This window comes from Haliaeetus albicilla, chromosome 9 (assembly GCF_947461875.1).
Source record: "Haliaeetus albicilla chromosome 9, bHalAlb1.1, whole genome shotgun sequence".
Lineage (NCBI taxonomy): Eukaryota > Metazoa > Chordata > Aves > Accipitriformes > Accipitridae > Haliaeetus > Haliaeetus albicilla.
This window is the reverse complement of record NC_091491.1, coordinates 2,232,682-2,258,163: the sequence shown is the minus strand read 5'-3', so window position 1 is coordinate 2,258,163 and position 25,482 is coordinate 2,232,682. Positions and strand designations below refer to the sequence as shown.

At 42.7% G+C, this 25,482-nt stretch overlaps 1 protein-coding gene across 1 annotated transcript; it reads right to left on the bottom strand.

Annotated features, from left to right (window-relative positions):
- Positions 1-24,998, bottom strand: LOC138686934 (acetyl-CoA carboxylase-like; the record flags this gene model as incomplete). Its single annotated transcript, XM_069793024.1, has 9 exons — positions 24,913-24,998; positions 20,207-20,253; positions 17,959-18,211; positions 3,603-3,735; positions 2,818-2,956; positions 2,479-2,588; positions 1,943-2,024; positions 701-799; positions 1-104 (listed from the first exon to the last, which is right to left on the bottom strand). Coding segments are annotated over exons 3-9 (894 nt in total), but the record flags the coding sequence as incomplete, so codon positions are not given.
- Between the last annotated feature and the right edge of the window lie 484 nt (positions 24,999-25,482).

Below are 25,482 nucleotides of genomic sequence, written 5' to 3'. Positions count from 1 at the left end.
CAGTCCATCATCTGCATCTTTCACGTAGCCTTTTTCATATAGTTCCCGAGGAACATTCAAGATACGCTTCTGAAGATCATTTTCCTGCCAGTCCACTCGAAGACCTGAAACATAAGCATTATCTTCTTATTCTCAGCTCATTCTGCTGCAAGGCTCAGTGTGAACTCACACGTCAGACACTGGTGAAACAAACAGCAGTCATAGTTTCACAAGGAACTTGTCTGGAAGCATTTAAAAAAGAGAATGCAGAATGTAAACAGACATTTCTGCTTTCTGGGGAGCAGATCTTTTCATCCAACAAATTATATCCTCCTTCATTTACCTTCTGCAATTCTGAAAAACAGGTTGTTATTTACAGTTTTTTGAAACTGCAGAGAGCTTCCATGGAAGCAGAGTATTGGCTGTGTGCCCCAAAACTACATGCTATATGTTAGAAAAGTAGAGACTGCAGAAATACCAGATACTACAGCTGTACTGTTAGACTAACAGCATGTTACACAACATGTAAATTTTGCCTGACATATCCATATATATCGTAGTCACTATGTCTAAGCCTCAGATAATACAAATTTGAAACCGTAAATAGATGGAACATCTCTCGGAACACCTTTTTGGGCACAGACACTTCTTAAAGATTAGATGTGTTGAAGAAAAAAAGATCAGAATGATCTTGATAAACACAGGGCAATTTCCTCCTTACCACTGCCACTCCAAGGAAGAGTTGGAATGCCAGCAGTCTGAGCCACTATTGAAGAAGCAATTTTATCTCCTAAGGCCCACATTGCTTGGCTTGGAGGACCTGTAAAGAGCAAAAACAATGCATGAGAGAGACACGAGATATGAGACATTAGGGAAATGTCCAGAAGTCTTATTTAGGTTCCATGTAAGAGGGATAAATAAACAGTTTTAGCAGGGTTGCTGCATGCCACATCTCAACTAGTATGAATCAACATTTCTGAACGGAAACAGAGAGCATTAGCTCTATCAGCCAGGAAACTAAAAGCAAACAGACTAGAGTACTTTTGACCAAGAAGGAGGAAAAGGCAATTGAAACTACAGCAGTGCAACCACAGACACATCATAATAGCTTGTTAAGTGCCCATCCTGTTAAAGAAGTCTTGGCACACTCAGCTTGCAAGCATCACTCTCTGCCCATGTGTCCTCAAGCTGGGTTTGCTCTCAAAGGGATGGTAGATACTAGTAACTGTACTAGTACTTAGGGGTGTGTATCACATGCTACTGGAATGCCCCGAATTCAGTGCCCCGATTTCACTTGAAATGTGGTTTGCACGGGAGTGTATGACTGGAAAGAGATGTAAACTGGAACTAAAATACAGCTTTTAAATCCTCTCCTCTTCAAAGGTCCGAAGTATTTCCATGGTTATGGCTCAACACACTACAGATAAAAAGATCTGCTAGAAGTCAGAACATGATACAACTAACCCCAGGCTAGGTTCAGACCATGACTTTTATCACGAGTCCATCTTTAGTTTTAAACACACATGTGTCCAAAACCTTATCCAATATTCAGATCCATGTGGTTCAGGAGATGAGGCTTACTACATCAAACATCTCCAGCACTTGGTTAACTACGCTGCTAACCAGCTGTTGAAACAATCTACTTTAACAGGAATCTCTTCTGATTTTGTATCTCACAATATTCAAGGATATGTTGGAGAACTTGCCACTTCTGCCATACAGGAACTATTTCCCAGCATGTGTCCAAACCTGATCTAGTTTCATTAACCTCGATGACTGGAAACAGACTAAACCGTTAGACAGCATAGTCTGTTGCTCTGACTACTGTAAAGAACACATCATCAGTCTTGCACTTGTAAACCATACCTCATGACTCTCTTTTAGACTCAGGATTTTCTATCTCACTAAACCTATCCGTCTTAAAATAAGGACTAGACATTAGGTCAGAAATATATAACCTCACCCATGAAAGCAATCCCATTTTTGTGGAGAAGTTCGGGTAGTTTAGGGTTCTCAGATGCATGGCCCCAGCCAGCCCATACAGCCTGCAGAAGAAAAATAACATAATTCACTCTGTTTTAGTAAAACAAGCAAGTGAGCAGAGATAGAAAGCATGCAGATACTTCAAGTCTTTCTTTTCCTCGTTGAAAACAGCCTCATAACATTCATAAGCCTGACCAGCCTCCTGAACTACACACTAGGTTTAGTTTAAAGGGCTTGCATCTTGCATCTTGTAGACAAGTCAAAGAAGCCTGCCGCAGCAAGCTGTTGAACTAAGCACAGGGAAGTGCAAAGGTGAAAGGAACCTTCTACCTCTTACAGATACTCATATTGGGAAATCCACTGCATTGTAATATGCATGGCCTTTTGGTGCTAGTATAGGTTTATAATTTCAACTTCTTTGACCTGTCTTTTTCCCCAGACAGAACTTGTTATTGAAGGAGAGAAGATTGCTTAGTGTTACCTCCTGTTTTGAAAACTATCTTTGACACTTCTCACCTGCACTGGAATCCGCTTAGCAATATCAAGAATGAGTTCCACATTTGCATAGTTGTTGTTGTTCGGTCCTCCTGGAACCGGGACATAGTGATCTGCCATTTTAATATACTCTGCAAACACAAAGAAAGTCTCATTTAGATTGCAAATCTAATAAATGGTACTTGGTCTAAAACTCCCTAAATCTGCAGGACTAGAAGTAGTTAATCTCCTCCCAGAAGAATGTGTTGCTTGACAGAATGCTACGTGATGCAGTAGACATACATTCAACTTCTTGCGTCCTTGTGGCCACACAGGTCTGTGCAAGAAGGCTGTGCACCTTCACTAGTCTTTACAACTCACCTGCATTTGCTTTCAGATCCTCAGGAGTCACCATGACAACAAATCTGATTGCCCGCTCATTTCGAAACATCTCATAGGACCAGCGCCGGATGGATCTCATGCATTTCACTGCTGCAATGCCATTATTTGCTATCAGGACCTGAGTATATTAGAAGCAGGGATGAAATAGAGTCTAAATAGCACAAAACACTAAACAATAATGAAAACATTTTTTTCTCTGCAGACTCTTTGTCCAATTTTGGGTCTGTGCAGTTTTGTTAGCCAGCATTCAATTCAGCAAGAACATTTAATGGTCCATCAGTCAATTTAGAAAACGGCTCTTGCTCAACCATAAAGATATTAATGTGTTATGCTTTGTTTGGATTAGAGAGCAGGACACATGAGAATAGGCATAATGAGTGGCTAAAAGTTTCAATACCTGAAAGGAAGAGACCTCATCCATTAAATGACTGTGTATTTTTAAATACATTTCTTAGTGTTTTTTCCAGTCTACTTTTGTTATATGTGTCTATAAATCCTTCTGTATCAGCAGAAGTGCTCTAGCTCACTCAGATTTTTTTTTTTCCTGTCACACTAAGCTAAAACAATGGGATGTTTATTTATCACATCTAAAATAAAATGGAAGCACAAGGATTACAGGCAGAAGTACAACTTTCAAGTACAGGAATATTAATATTTTGATATCTGCAATGTACAGCCTTACATAGAGAAAAGTCATAGAAGTCATAGCTCAAGAGAAGGCAACAAAATGCAATACGCTAAAGTCAAGAAGGTCAGTAACTTACCTTTTCAATAACTTTATTCCCTCCAAAACGAGTAACAAATTCTGCTGGAGAAGCCACAGTGAAATCCCGCTGCACGTCAACTTTCTTCCTGTCCCGGCCTTGCTTTACAAGGTGTAAACCAGACATACTGGGCCTAAGGAAATTTGTGGGAGACAGAAAAAAGCAACTTGGCAGTGCAGATGTACACAAATAGAAGATGTGTGAATAATTCGTAAAGTTCCCCTTGACCATATTCCCCACGGAGACAAGCAGAATCTCTCCTTGCCTCCAGACCACTACAGCCTGGTCCTCAGCTTTTACAGAGATGACTCTGTTTTTTAACTACCTTTCAGTTATCTCTCTGCAAAGACCAGGTCATCTGGAGAAATTCCAGTTATGCTAACATATAAATAGGTAAAAATATGTTCAGTGTATATTGCTGCCCAACACAGAACAACAATGCTCCACCACATTGCTTTCAATACATCTAGGAGAGCTGGAAAATGACAACAATGTTTTCCAGCTTCGGTAAAACAAGTCACTAAGATCAGACTCCATAAGGAAATCCTACTGGGGAACCACAGCAAATAAATCTCCAGGTGCAAATGAAAGACTCTGTGACTGGCTACTGAAAATAATTTTCCAAGAATTTTCCATCATCCAGTCTTTACTATCTTCCTCAAAAGTTCTGAGAGCTAGAGGACAAATTAATCACAATACTTCTACTGCAAATGGCGAAAGACAGTTTTGTGTCTTACAAGATCAGCTCTGTGCTCTGCCCCTGTCTTTCCGTGTGGGAATGGGACAGTTGCTTCCCTTTCTTATGCTTCAGATTCCACAGAAATAACACATGGATAAACCACCCTCTGCTTTTGCAAGCACTGCAGGATTTGATTTGCTAAAATTTACAAAGCTGAAATTGTGAGAAGAAACTCAATAGAAAAGCAAAGACCTACTCTTCACATTGTGTGTCTACCATAGTACAGCATGGCTGGGAAAGTAACAAGATACTTTTTATTTTATACCCTCTGAAGCTTTACCTCTCAGGTCACCCCACAGTTTACCCATATTTCTTACTGTATATAGTGTGCTTTTCTTAAGGGGTTCCTTTCCCACAAACACACTGAAGTCCTTACTCCTGCCACCATATAGGATTACAGAACCTTTCTGTAGGAAGAAGAGATGAATATTGGGAAGGTATTTAAAAAAAATACTCAATGCTTTGGCAAGACCCAACAGCAACCCAGGGGGTCAGTGCCATTGAAGCAGCCGTGTAACTGGCAGCATCTGTCCCCAGGAGCCACACGGGCCCCGCTGGCTGCCCTTCGGCCATGGAAAACCATCAGCAACCTCTGGCTTAATCAGCTGCCCAAGTGCTGCTGCCATTGAGCAACTCCACTGGGAAATGGGAAGAGACGCAGCAGAAAGCAACTGGAATTGCTGGGGGAGGGCACGAAGGGAAAACGAACCCAAGGACAAGCCAAACCACACACAGCATCTAGAGGTCTCCTTTTATAAACACAGCCACCAAGGTCGGGTAGCCTGAGAGCTGTACCTGTGAGGTTCACTGCCCCATGTGAGGTCTGGAGCATCCTGGCTTGAATAGCTGCTGTTAGAGGTGCTTGGGGACAGACTGAGAGGAAACACACAGATTGCCCTTCACGTTCCCTCATAAATACGTTATGGCCTATGAAGATTTACCCATCTGGAATGCAGACCCTCCTTAACTCTTCATCAGAAGCACAGTAACACCACAAACCAGTATTTTGACTAAAAACTTTGCTGATGAAAGAAGCCCTGAACAAACTGTAGCTAGTATCTGGTTTAAATCCAGATTCTTCTCTTACCCAGCTTTCCTATGAAGGATCTTGGTGCTAACACAGACTATGCTGTGCCTTGCAGTACACATTAAGAAAAAGGATCTTGACCCAGCACAACCTGTTCGAAAAGGTGCATGCCAAATCCTGGTATTACCAATCAAGAACTGTACTAGAATGAAAGGCAATCTTTCAGGCAAGGCAAGATCAGTACCCAGATCTGACCATAAAGATATGTTTATCTACCACGCATAGGATGGAGTGGACCCTTCCCTTCCTCTCCACCTTCACGCACACCATCCACTTTGGCTGTGACATCCTACTGTGGCACAACCCTGAATTTGTGAGGATTTCCAGAATAGCAAGTAAGTATATCTACAGCACTTGAAATTCAGACCCTGTGTTCTGTGTTAACACATCAGTCTTTCTCTTGCACATGCGAGATATTCTCGTGACAAATGGCCATGCTGGTGGTGAACTGAAGAACTTCAAGTTATAGTCTTGCAAATGTTGAGCTTAACTGGGAAGTAAAACTGTTCTAAGATAACCTGTCTAAGCACAGTGAAAGAGACTTTGAAGCAATCCATGAAGCCAAGAGTGGGAGAAGTAAAGATAACAGGAAAAACAAGATCAAAATGGTGATTTTAAAGCATGCTAAAAAACCAGATGCCTATCTCCCAGTGATCTTTTGGGACATATAAATGGCTGTACTAGGTCAGACCAAAGTACATCCAGTCTAGTAACTTGTCTCAAAGAATTGCTGCTAGCTGATATCCAGAGAAGGGCATAAAAACAAGTTAAGTGTACAGAGGTTCTTCCCCTGTGTACTTTCCCTTCTTCCAGGGAGCTGCACTTTCAGAGACAGACATTGTCATTCAACTTAAAACTCATCCCTATGAGCATGAGTTCACAAACTGCTCTGTGATAACCTCAGCCCAGGAATTCAAGGTCAGGAGCCAACAGGCAAGAAAAAGTGCAAAGGCCTAGTTAAGGTTGAATTTCTCCTAAATTTGTGTATTTAAAGAGGCTCAGAATCTATGCAATGGCAAGGAAGGAGCACAGTCCAACAAGTGAGACATGTTTTATTCATTGCAGGTTTATTGAGAGCAGCCTCAACAAAAATAGAAAAAAGATAAAAATCTTGGGGTCAGAATCTGTGAACATGTATGAATATGAACTATCCTGCCAGGCTGAAATTACTACACACATAAAGATACTGCTACAGATAAAATGTCAACAAAACCAGGTTCACCATTGAGAAAAATGCACAAACACTTGTTTATAAGCAAGTATAGTTCGGTTTAATTTGTGACAGTAAGCATACCAAGAACATTAAGTTTATTTACTAATAACCACAGGCTGTACATTATAATCAAAACAGGAAAGATTTTTTTTTTTTTTTTGCAAGGTAAGATGAGGTAGAAGTTGGGCAGCAAGGAAGAAAGAACGGTGAGCTCTAAACAAAACAGAGTAAATGCTGAGTTAGTAACAGTCATACCTATTAATCACCAGGTTACAACTGCAGTGTTCTGTTACATAGGAACTTTCAAAATGCTCATCTATCCCTCAGAGTTTACAGAGGTTAGTAGTTGTGCAGAATCTCAAACTTTTTTAACACTGATTCCCCAGCTAAGATGTATTCTGGCATCTTTCTTACAGACTGCATGCACAGATACCTCACAGTAACTGGTGAGGTTTCAGAGGATACAATTAACATGGAAAAATATCAGTATGCATTCCCAGTACAGAGTGCCCAACTGCCTCAGTCCAAGACAGCTGCTGCTATGAGGAGACAATCATATCTGTAATTCTTACCTTTGCAGCATGTGATATCTCATTTCCTGACTCTGCTCTGCAGAATCCTCCATGCTGTCTCAGTGAAGGAATTAACAGATTTCAGGCTTCTTTATGACTCGCCTAGTGTAGCTGCTGCTATTTTTTTTTCAATACTGCAGCTCAAAACCCAGCAGGAGAAAGCTGCAAAGAGCCTCTTGCACTCATGCGGTTCTCCTTAAAGCAGTGGCACTTCCCAGACTGCTTCAATCTTTTAACCTTTGTCCCTTGCTTTCCACCCCTCCTCTCTCTCAGTCACTCTTCTGTGACGCAGCATGCACAGAGAGGGTAGCAGCTTCCCTCTTCTGCATTCAGAGGAAAGCAGCTGATCAGGAAAGAGAGAAAATTATCTACAGGTTACGTAATCAGGCTTAACACAGCACCGCCGCTGCAGCCCGCGCAATGCACAGTGGCTGTTCCGCAGCAATGGTCGGCCCCAGTTTGTGCTCCCACAAAGGGGATCACGCAAGGAAGTGCAGACTGCTGAGCTTCCCCACATGTTCCATCAGCATCCAGAAGAACCCTGCACCGCTGGCGGCACAACGGCAGGCGAGCACCTCTTCAGCAGCTAGCTTTGTGAGAGCAAAGGAGCAACTAACTCGAGGGGCCGATTTGCCTGAAGAATTCAATCAACATGTAGAATTTAATATCAGATTTTCAGTAGGGGTGGGGAGGTGACAAGGAAAGCATTTCCAGGGCTGCAGAGAAGAAAGTCAGAAGCACAGTTTGTACAGGCACACATTGCGCAGTGGTGATCCAGACATGAGACAACAGATTGCACTGGACATCAGCTTGGAAGCTGGGAGACCCTGGACAAGTCACTTAAGTTTTCTGTGCCTCTGTTTCTCCACCTATAAAATGGACATGATGCTATAAGAATAAATACCCTCACACGCAGAGTGCTACAGTACTGCAGGGTCCAATAACATCACTGGAGAAAGGAAGAATGTTTACTCAATATCGAGCACATGCAAAAACATAAATTGCAAATTTCAGGGTAGGGAAAGCATAAGCAAGGGCAATGACCGCAGCAATACAGTGATGTTCAAACCTGGACTGCAACTAGACACAGCAACTGGATTACATTTTAAAATTAGACAACATTTGGGTCTGTCCTGGTGTAGGGCCACATCCAGGAAGCACAGCTTTTATATGATGCACACACATTCCAAGAGGCTGAGCAAAAGCCCTATGCAATCACCGAGAAGGGGATCACTCAAAAAAAAAAAAAAACCAACAAGTACCCAGAGGAAAGGTGTCACATTAACATGATGACAGTATGCAACCTTGAGCCCTGAAGGGCAAGGTGAGGTCACTGCAGGAGACAGGGAACTAAAAACAGTACAGGAGATACGAGCCATGACCAACAGCAAGTGCCATGTGTCTGATAAAGTGCAGGCAAACAATTCTGTGCAGATCCAATTTCTTCAAGCATTGTCAGCAGGAGGGTAAAGGGGACAGCGACACACTGTGGCAGTGAAGGCGGCAGTCACAGTGGAAATAAATCTTCACCAGACAACAGAGACAAGAGATACCAGGGAAGGAACAGAGTTTAAATGAACAAAAAACCCCCAACATTATATATCTACCTAATAACTAAATGCCTCTCTCACGTCAGCCTTTGTCTCCTCTTTGAAGAACTACTCAAACCACCCAACTGTGAAATACACCAGAAATTTCCCATTTAATTCATTTTAAAACAGAAGTATGTAAGAAAAAGCAACTTGTCTTGAAATATTTTCCAGCACTGGTTCTATCTTGAGAGGCCTCCTGCCACACCACTTACCCAGGTGTGGTACAGATCCCCACTCCCAGCCTGCCAAAGCGAACTCGGGGTCCCTGCCTCCCACACCCCAGCACGCATGACTCCGGCCGTAGAAGTCTGCTCTCCCAGGTTCTCCAGGCTCCTACTTCCCTTCGTCTCTGCAGGGAGGCTACCACAAACCCATTTCACCAGTTCCAAACAAGCCATCATAAGGGTAGAGAATCACGAACCTACAGACTCCGCTTGATAAAATCTGTGTCACTTGCTCTTCTGATCATCACTACATAAGACCAGGAAAACCCAAATGACATTCAGAGACTCTACTGGATATGTATTTCATGTAGAAAATGGTATATTCCATCATTTTCAAAATAAAACAATTGCATAATCTATGGTTCCATTAGATTTCCTTAGTATTTGATTCTGATTCAAGATTAAAATTTATACACAGTACAACTGAAATTTTATTTTTCAGGTTCTGTGAAAACAGCTTCCCAAATACTTGCCTGTGCTCCAAAAAAACCCACCCACAGCCCCCAATCCAACCAGTTTCTGACCATTGTAGCTGCAAGGAAACAAATCCTACATTTGTACACACAGCTCAATGGTAGAAGAGCAGCTTCAGCGTTGGTTAAGTTATTCATCGTGCCTTCTACCAGCTGAATTCACTGCTATGAAATCAATGGACACGATCTGCTGCAACATCCCTACAAAAATAAGCCACACAAGGATGTGTCGTTCTGATACAATACTTACCATCAAACACACACACACACTCTACAAAGCTCATTTCCTAAACAGAATACTACTCAGAACCCAAATGGCAAACATCATATGAAAACCATCCCCCTATTTAGACCCTAGGCCTGCTGTTAAGACAAAAGGAAAGCCTGCGCGGTTCTCTTCTGTTCTAGCCTCCAAGAAAAAAAGCATTCATTACAGACACATACCTGACGCACATCGCAGCTAGGAGCCTGCATTGATCCCAGCACTGTAACATGCCAAGTGCTATCAGTGACGTAGCAGTTTATTCCAAAGGCAGTGATGCATTAGCTGGCTTGTTTGAAAGGCAGCCTTAAGGAGACTGCAGCACATACACACACACACCCCCCGAGAAAGGATTCCCCCCCCGCCTCCGGATTTGGCCTGTAAAGGGTGTGAAGGGAAGGCAGCTCTCATCATCAATTTGGGCTTTATGTTTTGTAAATATGTAAACGCTGATGTGAACATGTATCTGATCTGGTGATAAGACTCAAGCCAGTTGAAGCATCTGTAAGATCTGCTCCAGTTTTAGATCTGCCCTTGCAACCTATTTCACAAAAAGCCAGAGAGAAAGAGCAAGCATATATGTAGTCCAGCAAGCCACGCAGAATTCTGCAGCTGGAGTAAATGGTTCACTATGTCTTGGGTAAGAGGCACTGGGAGGCAGCAATCTGGACTTATTCAAAGACAGTTTTTGCCTGCGATTTTAAAGAGACAGAACAGTTGGCTTGAATACAGACACTGCCGGAAATCAGTGCTTCAACCTATAAATCAAAAAAAAAAAGAAACTCGACTCAGCTCTGACAAAGGATTGAGCCTAAGGATTTCAGGAAATTAAACAAAGGATGCAGGATAAAAAACAAAAACAGCACTCTCCCTACTCCCTGGCTAAATAACTTCACTGCCATGCTAATACAGATTTTGAACAGCCATCAAGGCAGGCGTTTAGCCTAAAGCAGTAACTTTGGTTCCAGAACTACAGAGCCCAAACTGGCACGAGCTGCTAGGATTCCTCTCAAATAAACAAGTACCAACAGCCGCAATGTATGCAGATTTTAAGTGCTGAGACACTTGTTGGTCAGGTATTTTCTTTTCCTAAACCACTTATCTGGCTTTTTATCTGCCATGCTGTATGCATTTTAAACTGGGCCATACGCACAAGATGCACACACCAAATCACTGGTGTTCCTTGCAAGTTCCAAAGTAACATCACAGCTGTTATCATGGGGGGGAACCTGATGATTTAAAGATCACTGAGCTCCTCCGGATCACACCCTCTTATGTACTATGAACAAAACCACTTCACTCCTGAGGCTCTTCAACATACCCCATTCCCTCTGACTGTTCCTTCCAAGGTATTCTGCGCTCAACTTTATGACTTTCATGCTCAACAAACCTCTAGCCTCCTGCACGCTGCAAGCCCCTTCCTTTTCCTTCAAATTTATCTTTCAGAACCCATTTCTCCATCATGCCCTTCCCACTTAGATCCATGGCACCGAATTTTCACCCCTCAAAAATACCCAGTAAATCTAAATGTCAATCCAAATAAATAGCCAAATTAAAATCAAATTGATATCCGTACTCCAGTTCCTAAAATCACAAAGTACTGAAAGATCTTTACTTTTACATCCTCATTAAGTACAAAATTTCACATGTTCCTGGAGCAACAGCCTAATGCTCTCCAGGTCAAGCCCTGCCACCAAGACAAAAGTTCATAACAACAACAGTAATACAGTTCTGCAACTGAGAAGAGAGCAGAATTGAAGCCTTTGGCAAGGAGCCTGCCAGTGCTTTTTGACAAAGTTCAACTGTTGAACTGATCTATCTGCATGAATGAGAGAATCCAAGTTTTTTAACAACCAGAATTAAAGGGGTAGGTGAGGGAGTTTTACATACAATTTATCACTGAAAGAGGTTTTGCCTAGCATAAGAGAATCCTGTACAGAAAGATGGTGCAAGCCCATTTCAGCTACTAGTCTTAGAGTTATGATACAGAGTCAAGAGATCCAAGTTATTCCCTAGCCTGGAGATTCTTTGCCTTCCCTACCTACAACAGGTTTAATGACACTTCCTCTTTTCCCAGATTTGTTGCAAGCCTACATTCATTGACAGCTTCTCCTGCAGCCACTGAAAAGACAAACACTAGGCTGTGAGGGGATTCTTCAAAAGCACTTGTTTTTGAATGCCTTTGCCACATGTCCCAATCTGGGTGAAAAGCGAGGGCACTTGGCAAAATACAGGAGGGGGCCCTAAAGTTTTCTGATAGGGACAAAAATATACTTTGTTATCTTTTCAGTTAAAAATATCAGATAAGTAAGGAAGTAGGAGACACTGTCACCGCTGTGATACCTCAGCCAGCTAATCTTTGCAAAATCTCCCTAGAAATTCCTGACTTTAGAGATGAAGTTTCCTGTTAACTGAGGTCAAAGGGAGTAAAATATCTGTTACACTAAAATAAGATTGCTACTTTTGAGAGGTATGCAGACGAAAGGTCCTTTAAAGTGTATTTGTTCACTGAACAGTAGCTTCCAGAGAAGAAAAAAGTTATAATTCACAGGTTATCAGCATAACCAGAAACAACTACGAATCCAAAACACCGTACAAGCTTCTCCTTTTTCAACAGATACAGGAGGAAATTCAACTTTTCACTCCAGGTGGATGAAGTTCAAAACATAAATCACAACATCACTCACTGGCAGTACTGGCAACAAAAAGGAACTAAATCCTCTGTTTTGGCAGGGGTTCCTTGAAGATGCATAGCTTTATTTCAGTAACTTGCAGAAATATGCAACATTATCACACTCCCCTATCTGCCGAGCCAACAGCAATTGATCACATGCAAAGGAAAATGTCTCAGGAAGCAGCATGCAATTCCAGTTTCATTAACGGCCTTCTGGTCCCTCAGATGCAAACCCATGCAAGTCACCCTCCACAAAAACCTCAGCAGCACCATGGCAACTGATAGCACAGACAGCAGAGCAAGAGGAGGAGCCTTCAACTCCAGCAGCGGCCCCACAGCCAGGATGATGCAGAAAGCCTGCAACGGGAAGGAATCAGTTCAGCAAAGGAGAAATCCTTTTTGATGCAGCTGGACCAGCCTCGGATGTGGCACTGAAAGCATCAGCCTTGCAGACACTAAAGCATACTTGTACTTCTATGCACCCATTTGTGCATAAAATTACAGTGGCACTTATAATTTTACAAAATCAATGCTCTATAGTGTAAACTCCTAACCACAAACAGTTGGACTGGAACGGAATTTTTTTAAATTCAGAACAAGCTCAAAAGGATCCTTTATTACTTTTAGTACTCTGTGCAATCACTCCACGACTGGTTTCTAAGCAGGCACCCTGTCCCAGTGCCAGGCTGGGTGTACTCAACACACTACTGTCCAGTCTAGAATTGAGGCATTCTTCCAAAATTACTTTAATAGATGATTAGTTCTTCTTAAGCATCTCAATAATTTATTGAGACTATTTACTGAGAAGTCCAAATAGTGTTAGGTGCTCAGTGCTAAAGTCTCTGTGGGCTTAATGTCAGGAGCAACAGCTGAGCTACTTCCAAAAATTTGGCTTTCAGCTGATGCAAGTGGATTGTCAGGTGACCTTGTACACCCATTTCATTGCTTATGAAACCAGAGCCCTGATGTATAAATACAAGAAGACATGCAGGATTTATTCTATTTTAAACAAGAATTTGATACAAGATACCATCTTTGAAGCTAGGAATTAAATTTAGCAATAGTCAAGAACAATTTTTTAAACAAAACAAACAGACCCAAAGTACTTTCCAAGTGGCATTTATAGAGAAGTAACTTAACCTACCCCTAAAACTTCAGAAAGGAGCATAGCAACTGTCTAACAGCTCACTACACTACAAGCAAAAACTGTATCCCAACAGGACTACTGCCTTCATTTGGAAGTGGTGATGGAAATTTCTGAACTCAAAGACAACACAATTATGCCTGGAAGCAAAAAGTTTAAGAAAAAATGGTATGCATGGTTTTATTATCTAAAGGTGCAAAATGCAACAAAGAGTAAATTTTGTTGATGTACACTATACACAAGTAGAGCATTTTCTTCACAGACACCTCTTTTCAATGTTAGATGCTATAACTAACAGAGAAAGGAGGGCATTTACATGATTTTTATTACTGATACTCTTTAAATAAACCAGAACTACAAGCAAGAAAAGAATCAGAACATTTTAATCACCACGGTTACTCTTCCAACACACAATTTCTGTTAAGCACTGATGTTCCACACACCAATTTAAAGTTCATTATCAGAGTATGGCTTTCTCAATCCTATGTAGTAGCAGCCAACTGGCACAATCAAAGGTCTTCATAGATCTCTAGAGGTATGGAAGCCTCTATTGTACAACCTGTCCCAGCAAAACTGTCTTTAGCAACAGCATAAACACTTAACAAGATCAATAAGGTGATAGATGGAACAACATGGCACACACACACACTCCGCATGCTCCAGTGAAGAAACATGAGTTGGCATACGGACTACCCATAGCTGGGTCAGGATATATCGATCAGACATCACAACCCCGTCAGATGATAAGGCTCTCAGCAATGTTTTCCAGCTCAGGCAGGAGACCTACAGACCTCAGGTACTGAACATATGCCAAACAGTCTACTGAAACATCTGTGCTTCAGGAACTGGCAACGTGATGTCACTTTGCTCTTACGTCTAAGAGCAAGAGAGAAGCAGCAATGCCTGTTACTACAGGAAAGAGGCTTTTGGATGACCAGATTTGATGCGAGGCATAACTGCCATGAGACTCCCATCGTGGCATCAGAGGCTCAAGCATCCTTCACAAAGATAATTAATGTGGCCTCTACTAGAATGAGCTTGTTTGCTATGAAATAGCACAAACAGGACAGTTTATGAGAGCTGATGACCAAGGAAGAGCATTTCTAGTTATCAAAGGCATTTTAATATTGACACAGTGCTCCTCAGAGGGGTGAAAATTTGCTTGGGATGTCAAGATAAGGGCTGGAACAGCTGTTGCACAAAAGCCACAAACAATCACTGGCGCTGAATATTATAGGATGGATTAGACAGTCTTACAGTCAACCTCCACAAAGCAACAAAATGGAGTTTAGAGGAGAAAGAAAGCTGTACTGTCTGAACTTCAGTGACCTAGAGTATGAGAGGAAAAAACAACTTGATTAGATGGCTGACAACACTACTTTCTAGCTCTCCTGTGCTGTAAGAAGAAATCTCTTTTCTCTAGCTATCAGAGCAACTGACTTACTACCTGACAGGCTCTATGAAGAAGTAAAAGGATAGTTCAGGTACAGTCACAAACCCTTTTTCAGATGACTAAATTCTGGATTTTAGACATAATTGTTCCCTGAGAAGGACTTCTCTGCAGCAAAGCCCCTCACCTCAAATACAAGCTTATCTCTAGCTTTAGCTGACCAAAATTTCCTGTGTGAAACTAACCGGCAAATGGAAAGATTTTTGGCAACTTCTTCAAAAAGATATGCTCCCTTGGACCTGGTCCTTGTTTGACCCATTAGTCAAACCGTACAGAACTCCCCATGAATTTATCTTTGTCACTTCAGAAAGTGTTGTACCTTTGTAACTACCAAGAGGAAGCTGGAAGCAAGAATACCTGTGTTTCATTAATTCACTGTCACAGAGTGACTTCAGGCAAGTTGTTGAACTTGTCTTTGTCTCAGTTTCTCCATCTGTAAACATTATTTGGAAATCTTTTGATGAAAGAGACTACCATCCTTGAAAACTGTTTCAATTCATCTTACTTTATCTTAGAAAAACAGCCTATAATGCTGTAACTTTTTTTATTTGAATTGGCATTTCTCTCCAATTTAACTGAAAGTCAAGTACCCTCAAAAGAGAGTGCCAAAGTAAGCAAGTTACAACAGAGGTGCTCAAGGTTGCACACCTATTGCATTTTAGCTCTCTGATGCCAGGCAGTGTCCTAGAAGTTGCTTGATTTTCTTGCTCTCCTATTGTCTTTTCCACACTAACAGTTGTGTGTTCATCCAGTTTCTTCTGTTCCTAAAAGATATATAGTTACAGGGCTAGATCTTTTCCTGCTTCAAACTTACCTTTTGTGCTGCCAAAGTATTACAGCTGGCAGTCTTTGGAACAGTAATCTCCTTTAAATTTGCTTTAAGATTTTGTAACTGTTATATTAGCACCAGCTGGCTAAACATATCCATCAGTATGACCATAACAACTCTGTAAAGTATGGACTACTATCCCCCTTGTGCCCTAACCCAAAGAGTCTGCTACTATTTATTTTCAGAGAATGTCTCCCTAAATTGGGAAGGGAACCACCAATAAAAGGACAGATGAAAAATCCTCAATCTGTGCAAGCAAAGAAACCAGCAAAACAGAAGATCAAGCTAAAAGGATTAGCTGGTCATATAAATATCTACTACTGGTCAGTAAAAGCCAGAAGCCTTTTTGGAACCAACCGTTTCTTCAAAAGCAACAAAGTAAAGGTAGTGAGGGATTGTTCAGTAAAAACAATAGTGGGATTCAGACTGTCCTGTATGTTCCTGGAATGGGATGACACCTTTTAAAAAGGCAGGCAGAAAGAGCAGCTTAAGAGGAAGCTCTTCTAGATTTGGTTCTGACCACTGGGAGGATCTGCTGGGAGAACTAGTGGCTGAAAGGCACCAGAACAGTCACAAACCTATTTGTAAGGAACTAGCAGACAAAAAGGTAGGAAGTTACATCCAGCTGGAAGATGTCAAGGACAAATCTTTCCTAAACAAAAATGCATTTCCTTCCTTACATGCTAAAAAGGTTTGCAAACAGGGGACTGTCAATTGCTGCAGTAAATTTGGATGTTAGGAAGATTTTTAACACTGTCCAAAATTACGTTTTCATAAATAGAACAAGTATATGTTAAACAACTGCAAGGTACTCGGAAATTCAGGCAATGGTGAACAACTGTTCTGTTAAACTGGAAGGATGTAAGAAGTGAAGCTTTGGTAAGGATCCATTCCAACACCAAAACTGGTTAACATTTTCTTTTTTAATTTATCAGTTATGAGCTTACCATCAAACTAGGAATGACTGAAAATACTTCCGAATCAAGAATCTATTTCTAAAGGAATTTGACGAGGTGAGAAAATAACCTGAAATGAGCTGCTGCAATTCAGTAGTGACAAGTGCAAATATTACACCTAGTAAAAGATAACTTTATCAATATTCAGTGTGGTGACTGTTCATGGACTGCTGCTCCTCATGTACAATACCTCCTCACTCTACCCAGCACTGAGGCGGCCTCACGTACAGTCCTGTGTACAGGCCTGGGCACCAGACCTCCTGGAATGTGGGAAACAAATGAAGGGGACATAGAAGAGTGAAAAAAGACTGATCAGACACCGAGGAACTATGATCTGTACACACACTGAAAAGTATAAGATACCTAGCCTACAACAGAGAAATCCCATGGGCACATCCCGCTAGTGGTATGCAAATCAGCAACACCATAAAAATAAAGGGGCCTTTTGACAAGGAAACATTAACACCACAATCTCAAAAGCCCAACTTCATAGCTCATTTGAGCCACAAAGAATTAGGAGTGAAGCAGCCCTTCCACCAGCCGTGAGACCATCATCTTCCTGAGCTGCAAGTCTTGGCTTATCACCACTCCGCAGGACACCAACCTTTTCTTTAACTATCAACAAAATTTTCTCTATCCAAAACAAAAAAACATTCCAAGTGATACGGAGTTATTATCTTACCCAGGGGTCCTTCCAATTCTTTGGCTACATATAAAGCAGCAAATTCCATACAAGACAAAATAAGCAAATAACGTCCTTGTTCTCAACAAACACGGCCCATCTAAAACACACACAAGTGAAAACTTTGAAGATCTCCGTCAGCACATATCAATTTTCTGAAAGCCGGGACAAGAGACAGGCAGTATAAGCAAGCCCACCACAACACTCAACAACTGAGATGTCTGAAAGGTGCTTAAGGAATTTAGGCACAGGTATTTCATTAAAACCAATGGAAAACAGAAGGTTTTGATACAGATAAACATACAAGAGGTCATTTTGAAACAGAATGCTGGAAGATGTCTTGGCACAACTAAAACATTTGAGGCCAAACCTGGATATAAAGTTGAACCTTTGTGTTATCTTTGGAATAGATGGGGTAAGATGACCGAAGACTGAATCTGAGTACTATTTTATCCCTACCTCATATGGCTTGCCAGGCCATCTTGAGCATTAGAAAGTCCTAGATCAGAAAGGGAATCCGAGCAGACAGATACAGGCGACAAAGACCTCTCTTTCTCCTCTAGCAGATCAAGTTTCACCAAGGAGCTTGTCTCATCTTCTGAGTTATCCTCTGACACAGAGCCAATAATAAAGCGAGAGTGAGGGTTCATCTCCAGGGATTTAGTGGGTTGGGAAGACTCTTCCATGGCTCCTACAAATTGGGCTCTCAGCACTGTAAGGGGCAAAAGAAAGCAAAAAAACAATACCTGAGGTTAATACCTGCTATTGCAGAACAAAGAAGAGGACAAAGGAAGGTTCACTTCTGATAGGAAATGCAATGTTAAAACACCATAGCTGAACCCAGATAGGAGTCCAGGATCAAGAATAGTTACTTCTGCTATAATCATTGACTTTTCTGTTTGCAAAAGGACTGTAAGGTCAAAGCAGCTGGTCGTTCTGATCTGTTGCAGAACCTGCTAGTTTAGACAAAGCTGCAGTAGGTACTTAAAGGAAAAAAAACAAAAAAAATCACATACAAATGCATGACTAGAAATCCAAAATTTTTATTTTACTATTATTCTTTGGCTAGATAATTATTGGTGACATTTAAAACCTGACTAGACATGGTCCTTGGCAACCTGCTCTAGATGATCCTGCTTAAGCAGGGGGTTAGACTAGATGATCTCCAGAGGCCCTTCCAATCTCAGCCATTCTGTGATTCTGGGATTAAAAATTTCTATTTCAACAGCATCTGAACACTGGGACTCATTGTGCTAGGTACTGCACATAGCATTATTTATGGCTATTCAAATGATGGATTTGATTGGTCAAAAACACCCTTTTCCCAGCCCTTGCCAGGTGCAAGACACGTTATCTCTTATATTTTTTCAGAAGACTTCATGTTTCTTAGGATTCTTCTAGGAATCTGAGCTGATCTACCAAACACTGGGGAGCAGATACAGCATACTGGCCAGCAGCCTGCCAGCCACGTGGGGCTATGCAAGACCTCAGACCTGTTCAGCACATGAGGCCACCTCCAATTTTGGGGCAACAGCAGACACTTGGGCAAGAGAAAAAGAATGGGCTGAACATACAGTTTGCTTCCCTAAAACATAATCTCAGCTTCCTACGCCAAGAGCTCAAACACATCTCAATCCAGAATTGCTACCTTTGGCCTTAATGGCACGAAAAGTTTCAACTGAGGCAAAGTGAGTAATTTTCAAGTTTTCACTTAAAGAAGCATCCACAGACTCTGGAACAACTATAGGATTAACTGAATATCTTATAAAAAAACGATTCTCTAGGAGTTCTCAATACACATAACAGGTATAACATCAGCAGCAATTAATTTTAAGCTTCTTCCACATACTGTTGTGCCATCTGCTTTATCCTTAACCTGAAAAGATCAAGCTTTAGGAAGACTTCAATCTTCAAAGCTCATTCAAGTCTGAGGGTAAGTCACCACCAGGATGACTTTAACAAATCTGACAACCCACCAATGTAAAAGGGAACAGTCTCACTCCATTCATACCTACCTCTTCCCTTCTCTACCCCAGCTGTGTGTTCACATTGCCTACTACCCACCAGCTCTGGTGCTTTCCAGACCCCTCTCTGATCTGATTCAACAAAATCATCAGAACCATAACCAACAAAACAAGGTAATTTCCTGCAAGGTTAGCAAGTGGAATTGGAGCAACAAAGGGAGCAGATGGGAAGATAACTGGTAAGGAATGATGGGGACAGAAGTAAAACCTTCCCTTTTTGGCAGCAGTGAGCAGTCAGACTGGCTCAGCCATCTTCCGTAACTTCACCCTGACTTTAACCTCTTGGTCCCAGATCATCCATGTCAATTAGGGGACAGTATCTGCTTTATGGTAATATACTGAAACTTAGCAGCATGACTTAATAATTGTCAGAGGAAAACACAGAAGTTCAGGTCTCCATTTTCCATTAAAAAGATCATTACATAGAGAAGAATCTCTTAATACAGGGAACTCTGAGTATCAAAAATTCGGCGTTGTTCCAACAGGGAATGAATGCATTTTCTTCAAAATTAAAAAAAGTAATAATTACAACTGAGGAAACAAAGGAGCACCTCACAGCACAAAGACAGGTGGGATGGGGAATAAACATTTGATACGACCTGCTCTGCCTGACTTTGATGCACTTACATGATAACAACACACAGCGGGAAATCACATCATTATAAAATTAGGAATGCACTAACCTCTTGTTATTCTTGCAACCTGAGCAGTTATCCACTTCCAAAATGAACTGAAAAAGAATTAACAAGTAAATATTATTATTATGAAGAATACCCTGTGTGTTTTCCCAACTATGTGAATCTTTGAACACAAAACTGTCATGAAAAAAACACAGGTACAAAACAGACTAGATCACTTGCTCCAAGTCACAGAGTAAACCGGGAACTGAACCTGCAACGTCCAAGTCAAGCGGTGGCACCTCCTGCTAGTTAATCGTTCTGGCAACTTCCGAGCAATGTGTTAGCACACACCTGATCATCTCACATATATTTCGGTTCTGTTCCTAAAAGAAACTATGCTTTGTGCCACTGCTATCTACTTAAGCCTAGCTTTTTTTCTCTGTCAGCTTCTGAATCTGCTGGCTGATTTCAGCTGAATTTGATGGCCAGGAGAAAATCCCAATGATAACTGAAAATCTCATGAAAAACTGGTGGCTAGAAGACACAGTTGACATATGATATTTTTACGTAAAAACACCCAACAGTTTACCTGTAAAACAAACTGTGATACAGCAATACAGACAAGGATGAGACAAGGGGACTTTTATCTCAGGGCCCCATTCTCCCAACAGCTACTTCACTATGCAGAAAAGTCTATTTTGATACCCTTAACTCTCACACCACACTGACATCCTAAACCAGTGCCAAAACCTCATCAGTCCTGCTAATTATAGCTATGCTATGCCAAGTACAGGGATGCAGCATAATTGATTTGATATGAACATGACAGCTTTCATCCGGTACACAAGCAAAACTGGACCATGTTATAACACAAATAGGACATGATCATAGTTTTAATTAGAGCACAGACAAGGAATTTATAGACAGTGCAATCTTTAAACACCATGCTCTTTCTTTTCATCAGCATCTCAGAATTAAAAACCGATCCAACTGGCTTATGTACTTCTACCATGAAGGTACTTGACTGAATTATTTAGATCAAACCCTGTGTTGACATCACTACTCCCACAAACTCCAGTTTCACTGGGGCCACAGGCAGTTCATTTTACAGAGACGTACTTAACCATTTTATGACTGAAAAGCCACAAATACTTGTCTGACACAGGCATTAAAAGGGTGGATTGATCTCTTTTTTCTGAGGCTAGAGATGGACAAGAAGGGCAAGCCTGACTGTAAAGTCTGCATACCCATCTTTGATGTGCAGAAACTAAAGCCATACAGGAAGATTGCTTTAACTGAGGTGCTTGGGCAGGACTTAGAGCTCAGATAGCACAAAGTTTAATCAAATTTTGTTTGTGCATATAAACACGAAGACAATATTTATGTGTATATTTATCCTGGTATCAGATCACTGCTAGAGAATTTCATCCAGACAGATTTACTGTTGGCACAACTATCAGCGCTGAAGAATCTGGGATACAGCCAAACTAACTTCAATCCTTTCTTAACGAAGAACAACTTTTTCTAATTTGAAGAACTTATACATTAATAGGCAAGTTTTGAGGCCAATTTTTTTCTAAGCAGAGAAGGAAACAGAAGAACAGGCAGTGAAACATTTCACTCAAATACTCCATGAGAAAGCACCAAACCAATGCCAAGGCTCCTGATCCCCAACGGCATGCTCAAACAACTCGACTCAAACATCTTGTTTGTACAACTCAGTAAAAAAGCAGTTAGCTATCCATGAAGCCCCATGCAAGTCCATTTACCAATGCACTTCCAACCCCTTGTAGTCCAGTCCCAAAGTCATGAGTTCCGCCAATGTTTTGCAATCGGCTGGTAACTCAACATTGCATTGAATTAGACACAAGCTCAGCTTGTTCTCAGCATGCTAAAATTCATTATTCATATTTAAATTAATTTCAGCATTGTCTGGGGCCAAATAAAAGCTGGACTTTCTCAGAGATCTCCTCACAGAAGCCTTTTGCTTTCAATGCTGCAAACAGAATGCACAAGTCTCACCAAACCTCTGCCTATTGTATTCGCTGTCTGAAGAGTAACTGCCACCATTTCTAATGAGCATCTTGAATTCAGGTGACCACCAAGACAACGTTCGTATACCACGAACCTTAGCAGATGAACTGTTTGTTTTAATAATGTTGAACTAGACCCTAAAAACCAAAATTATCTGGATCCTTAACTATATACAGCCCCTACACTTATTTTTGCAGGTGTCAATATCCTGTCAAACAGGCTAACTTTTGCAGAGAGAAAAATTTTTGCTAAAAAAACTCTTAAGTTACAGAAGGATATAAATTGAGAATGAGATCCTGCAAAGACTTAAGAACAGGCAACATCATGCACTCTGGGCCTGCTCAGTTACATAAATATGTTTAATCACAGCTGAATCTTTACAGAACCCGAGCCATGCTGTCCTCCCCCATCCTGAAGAAATCAGCTCACATTAGAGGTCTGAAGACACACAGCACTTTCATAACTCCCCAGCTCTGCAGATATCAAGGTATTTAAGATCCAAACTGTGTTCACGCTACAAGCAATGAAAACTCGGCAATCCAAATTCAAAAACTAACGTATCTTGTTTTGCCTGAGGTGCAACTTCTCCACAGCTCTACTACTATCATTAGTAAAATTTTTGGCTTGACAGCGAAATGCACATATAAAAATATTAGACTTCGTAAGTTTTTATGCACATATAAAAATATTAGGCTTCCTCAGTTTTTATAACAGTTTCTCTTTAAGTTCATTTTTATTATTGTAAAATACACCCAGGCATGAAACTTACATAATGTCAGTTGGAAATGAAGCTTCTATTTATTTTCAAACCACCCCATTCTGAATACAATTACACTACTGAAAAGAACATTATTATTTCAGTGAAAATGAGACTTAGAATAGCACCTCGACAATATTGGTGAGTCAAATAAAAAGGAAATTAACAAAGCTAGTTTTATTTAAACGTCTCCTGTTTAAAGCCCAGGGATCTGTGGTATTGCTAATCAGCACAAATAATTTTAGAACAATGAAACGAACATGTGTACTTTCACCACCCTAACTGAATGAACACAGGTAATAGAAAACAAAGGAACGAAAAAGGTAAAAACAAAGTAAAAATAGATGGTATCTGTGTAACAAGTTGACTACTTAATTGCTTTTACTGAACACAAAAAAATCAGCAACATGCTCACCAATACCAGGACTGGAAGCGAGTTTCCAGATCAGGAGAGGTCAAAGGGATGATTTTTCCGCCAAGACGGGCCACCAAGCATCAAACCATTTACCTGCAGAGCTCCTTGCCCGAGTTCTATCAGGCCAGCTGCCGCTGCATTTTAAGACTCGCTCAGTCTCAAAACTTCGCCAGGCTGTATCTCTACACAACCAGTGGGCCAGGATTCAAACTCCGCTCCGCCTGAGCCATGCCTCCTGGTTAATAACTGTGCATTGCTTCACTTCCTATCCCAAAATGTTCTCAGCAACTATCAAATACCTTGCAAAGTTCTTTTGGTTCTAATGTATTTAAAGGTACTTCACAAACTATATATCCACAGGTTAGAAGTTCTAGTTAGTTAGTTTTCAGATTTCCTGTATCAACATTAGACACATAAAGCTAAATATACAAGTGGAACACATGCTTCCTAGGTTTCCTCAGGTAAAATATGTCTGTGTCGCTTCCAGAAAGAACATAAAAAGAGCCTATATTTACAGCTCTGCTAGTTTGCTAAAACACTCGAGACTGTGTCTAAATCCCATTGTCTTTGAGAGAACTGGTCGTAACTCAGATGGTTTGCTGAATATTCACAGGCTGCTAAATTGGAACAGACTACAATTTTACTTTGGATTTTTTGGTATATTTCATTTTAAAACTTTCTCAGGAAGATTTAAGAGGCACCACGAAAGGCAAGGCGAGAGTAACAACGTGGTTTGTTCTGCAAATCTGCTTTTACAACTTTATTATTTCAAGCGCCCCGCAGCACCTTCCAGAAGGCATTCCCAGGGCTCCCTTCGGCCCCTCGGAAAAACCAGGCCCCAAACTCTTCCCTTGAGATCTCGAAATCCCATCAGAGATGGGTGGAAGGATGACAACGGAGAAGACGGATGCCAAAGCTGGCCAAGCAAGCGCCTCATGCTCTAGTCCTACGCTGATTTGGTGGCTCCAACACACTCGATTTGATTTTTTTTTTCCCGAATTCACTCACTCGCACGAGGCAAACCCACAACCAACTTCTTGTTCCGTTGCCGGAGCAGCCGCTACCGCGACCACCAGCTCCGCCGAGAGCTGGGGGGGGGACACGGGGCGAACCGGGGAGGCCACAAGAGTGACCAGAGCAGCAGCAGCGGTAGCGCACGGGAACCAGCCGCCCCCGGTGCGACACGGCGGGCTCTCCGGCACCCCACCAGACCTCGCTCCGCCGCGGGTCAGCGGCGAGGCACCGGCAGGAAACCGCCCGGCGCTTCCGGTCGGCAGGAACCGGCTCCGCGCCGGATTCCCCCCCTCCGCGGCTGAGAAACCCTCCTTCCCGCCCTCCGCATGCGGGCGGAGCGGGACCGCTCCCCGGCCGAAGAGCGGAACCGGGGCGCCGGCGGACCCCCGAGCACCGCGCCCAGCGCGGCGCTGACAAAAGCCGGCGGCGCGGCGCGGCCCGCGCTCCCGCGGGCCCGGGCCCGCCCAGCCCCGCGCCCACAGACTCCCCCCCGGTCCCCCCCCCACGCCGCGGGCTCCCGAGCCCCGCCGCCGCCACCGGGACGCTCACCTCAGGGTGCCGGGTGCTGCGGAGGCGCGGCGGGCCCCCGGCCTGGCGCTGGGCAGCGGAGCTGGCGGGGGTGCGGCGCGGCCCCCCCATTCACGGCGCGGCCACGCCCCCTCTCCCCCCACCACCCCCCCCGCCCCGCGAACGGCTCCGCCGCCGCGGTGGTGTGATGCGAGGAGGTTACCTCGGGTCAGCCACCTCTAACCCCGCCCCTCCCGGGCCCGGCCCTTGCGCCGCTTCCATTGGCTCCCGGGAGAAACGCGGCGGGGGGGCGTGACCAATCAGGCAGGGAGAGAGGGGCGTGCCCAATGAGGAGATGCCTATGGCCTGAGCAGACGGCGCGCCGCTCCGCGGCGCGCCCACTGGCTCCCGCCGCGGGGGAGTTGCTGCTGGCTGGGCTCCCTCACACACACGCCCCCCGCCCCTCTTCCCCCCTCGCCCCCCCCCAGCCTCTGTTGGCGCGGTCCCCCGCGCCCCCTTAACCCCGTCCGCCGCGGCCGGGCGGGCCGTACCGGCAGCAGCGGGCCTCGTTCCCTGCGTGCCCCCGCAGGCCCTCCTGTCCCGAACCTCCAC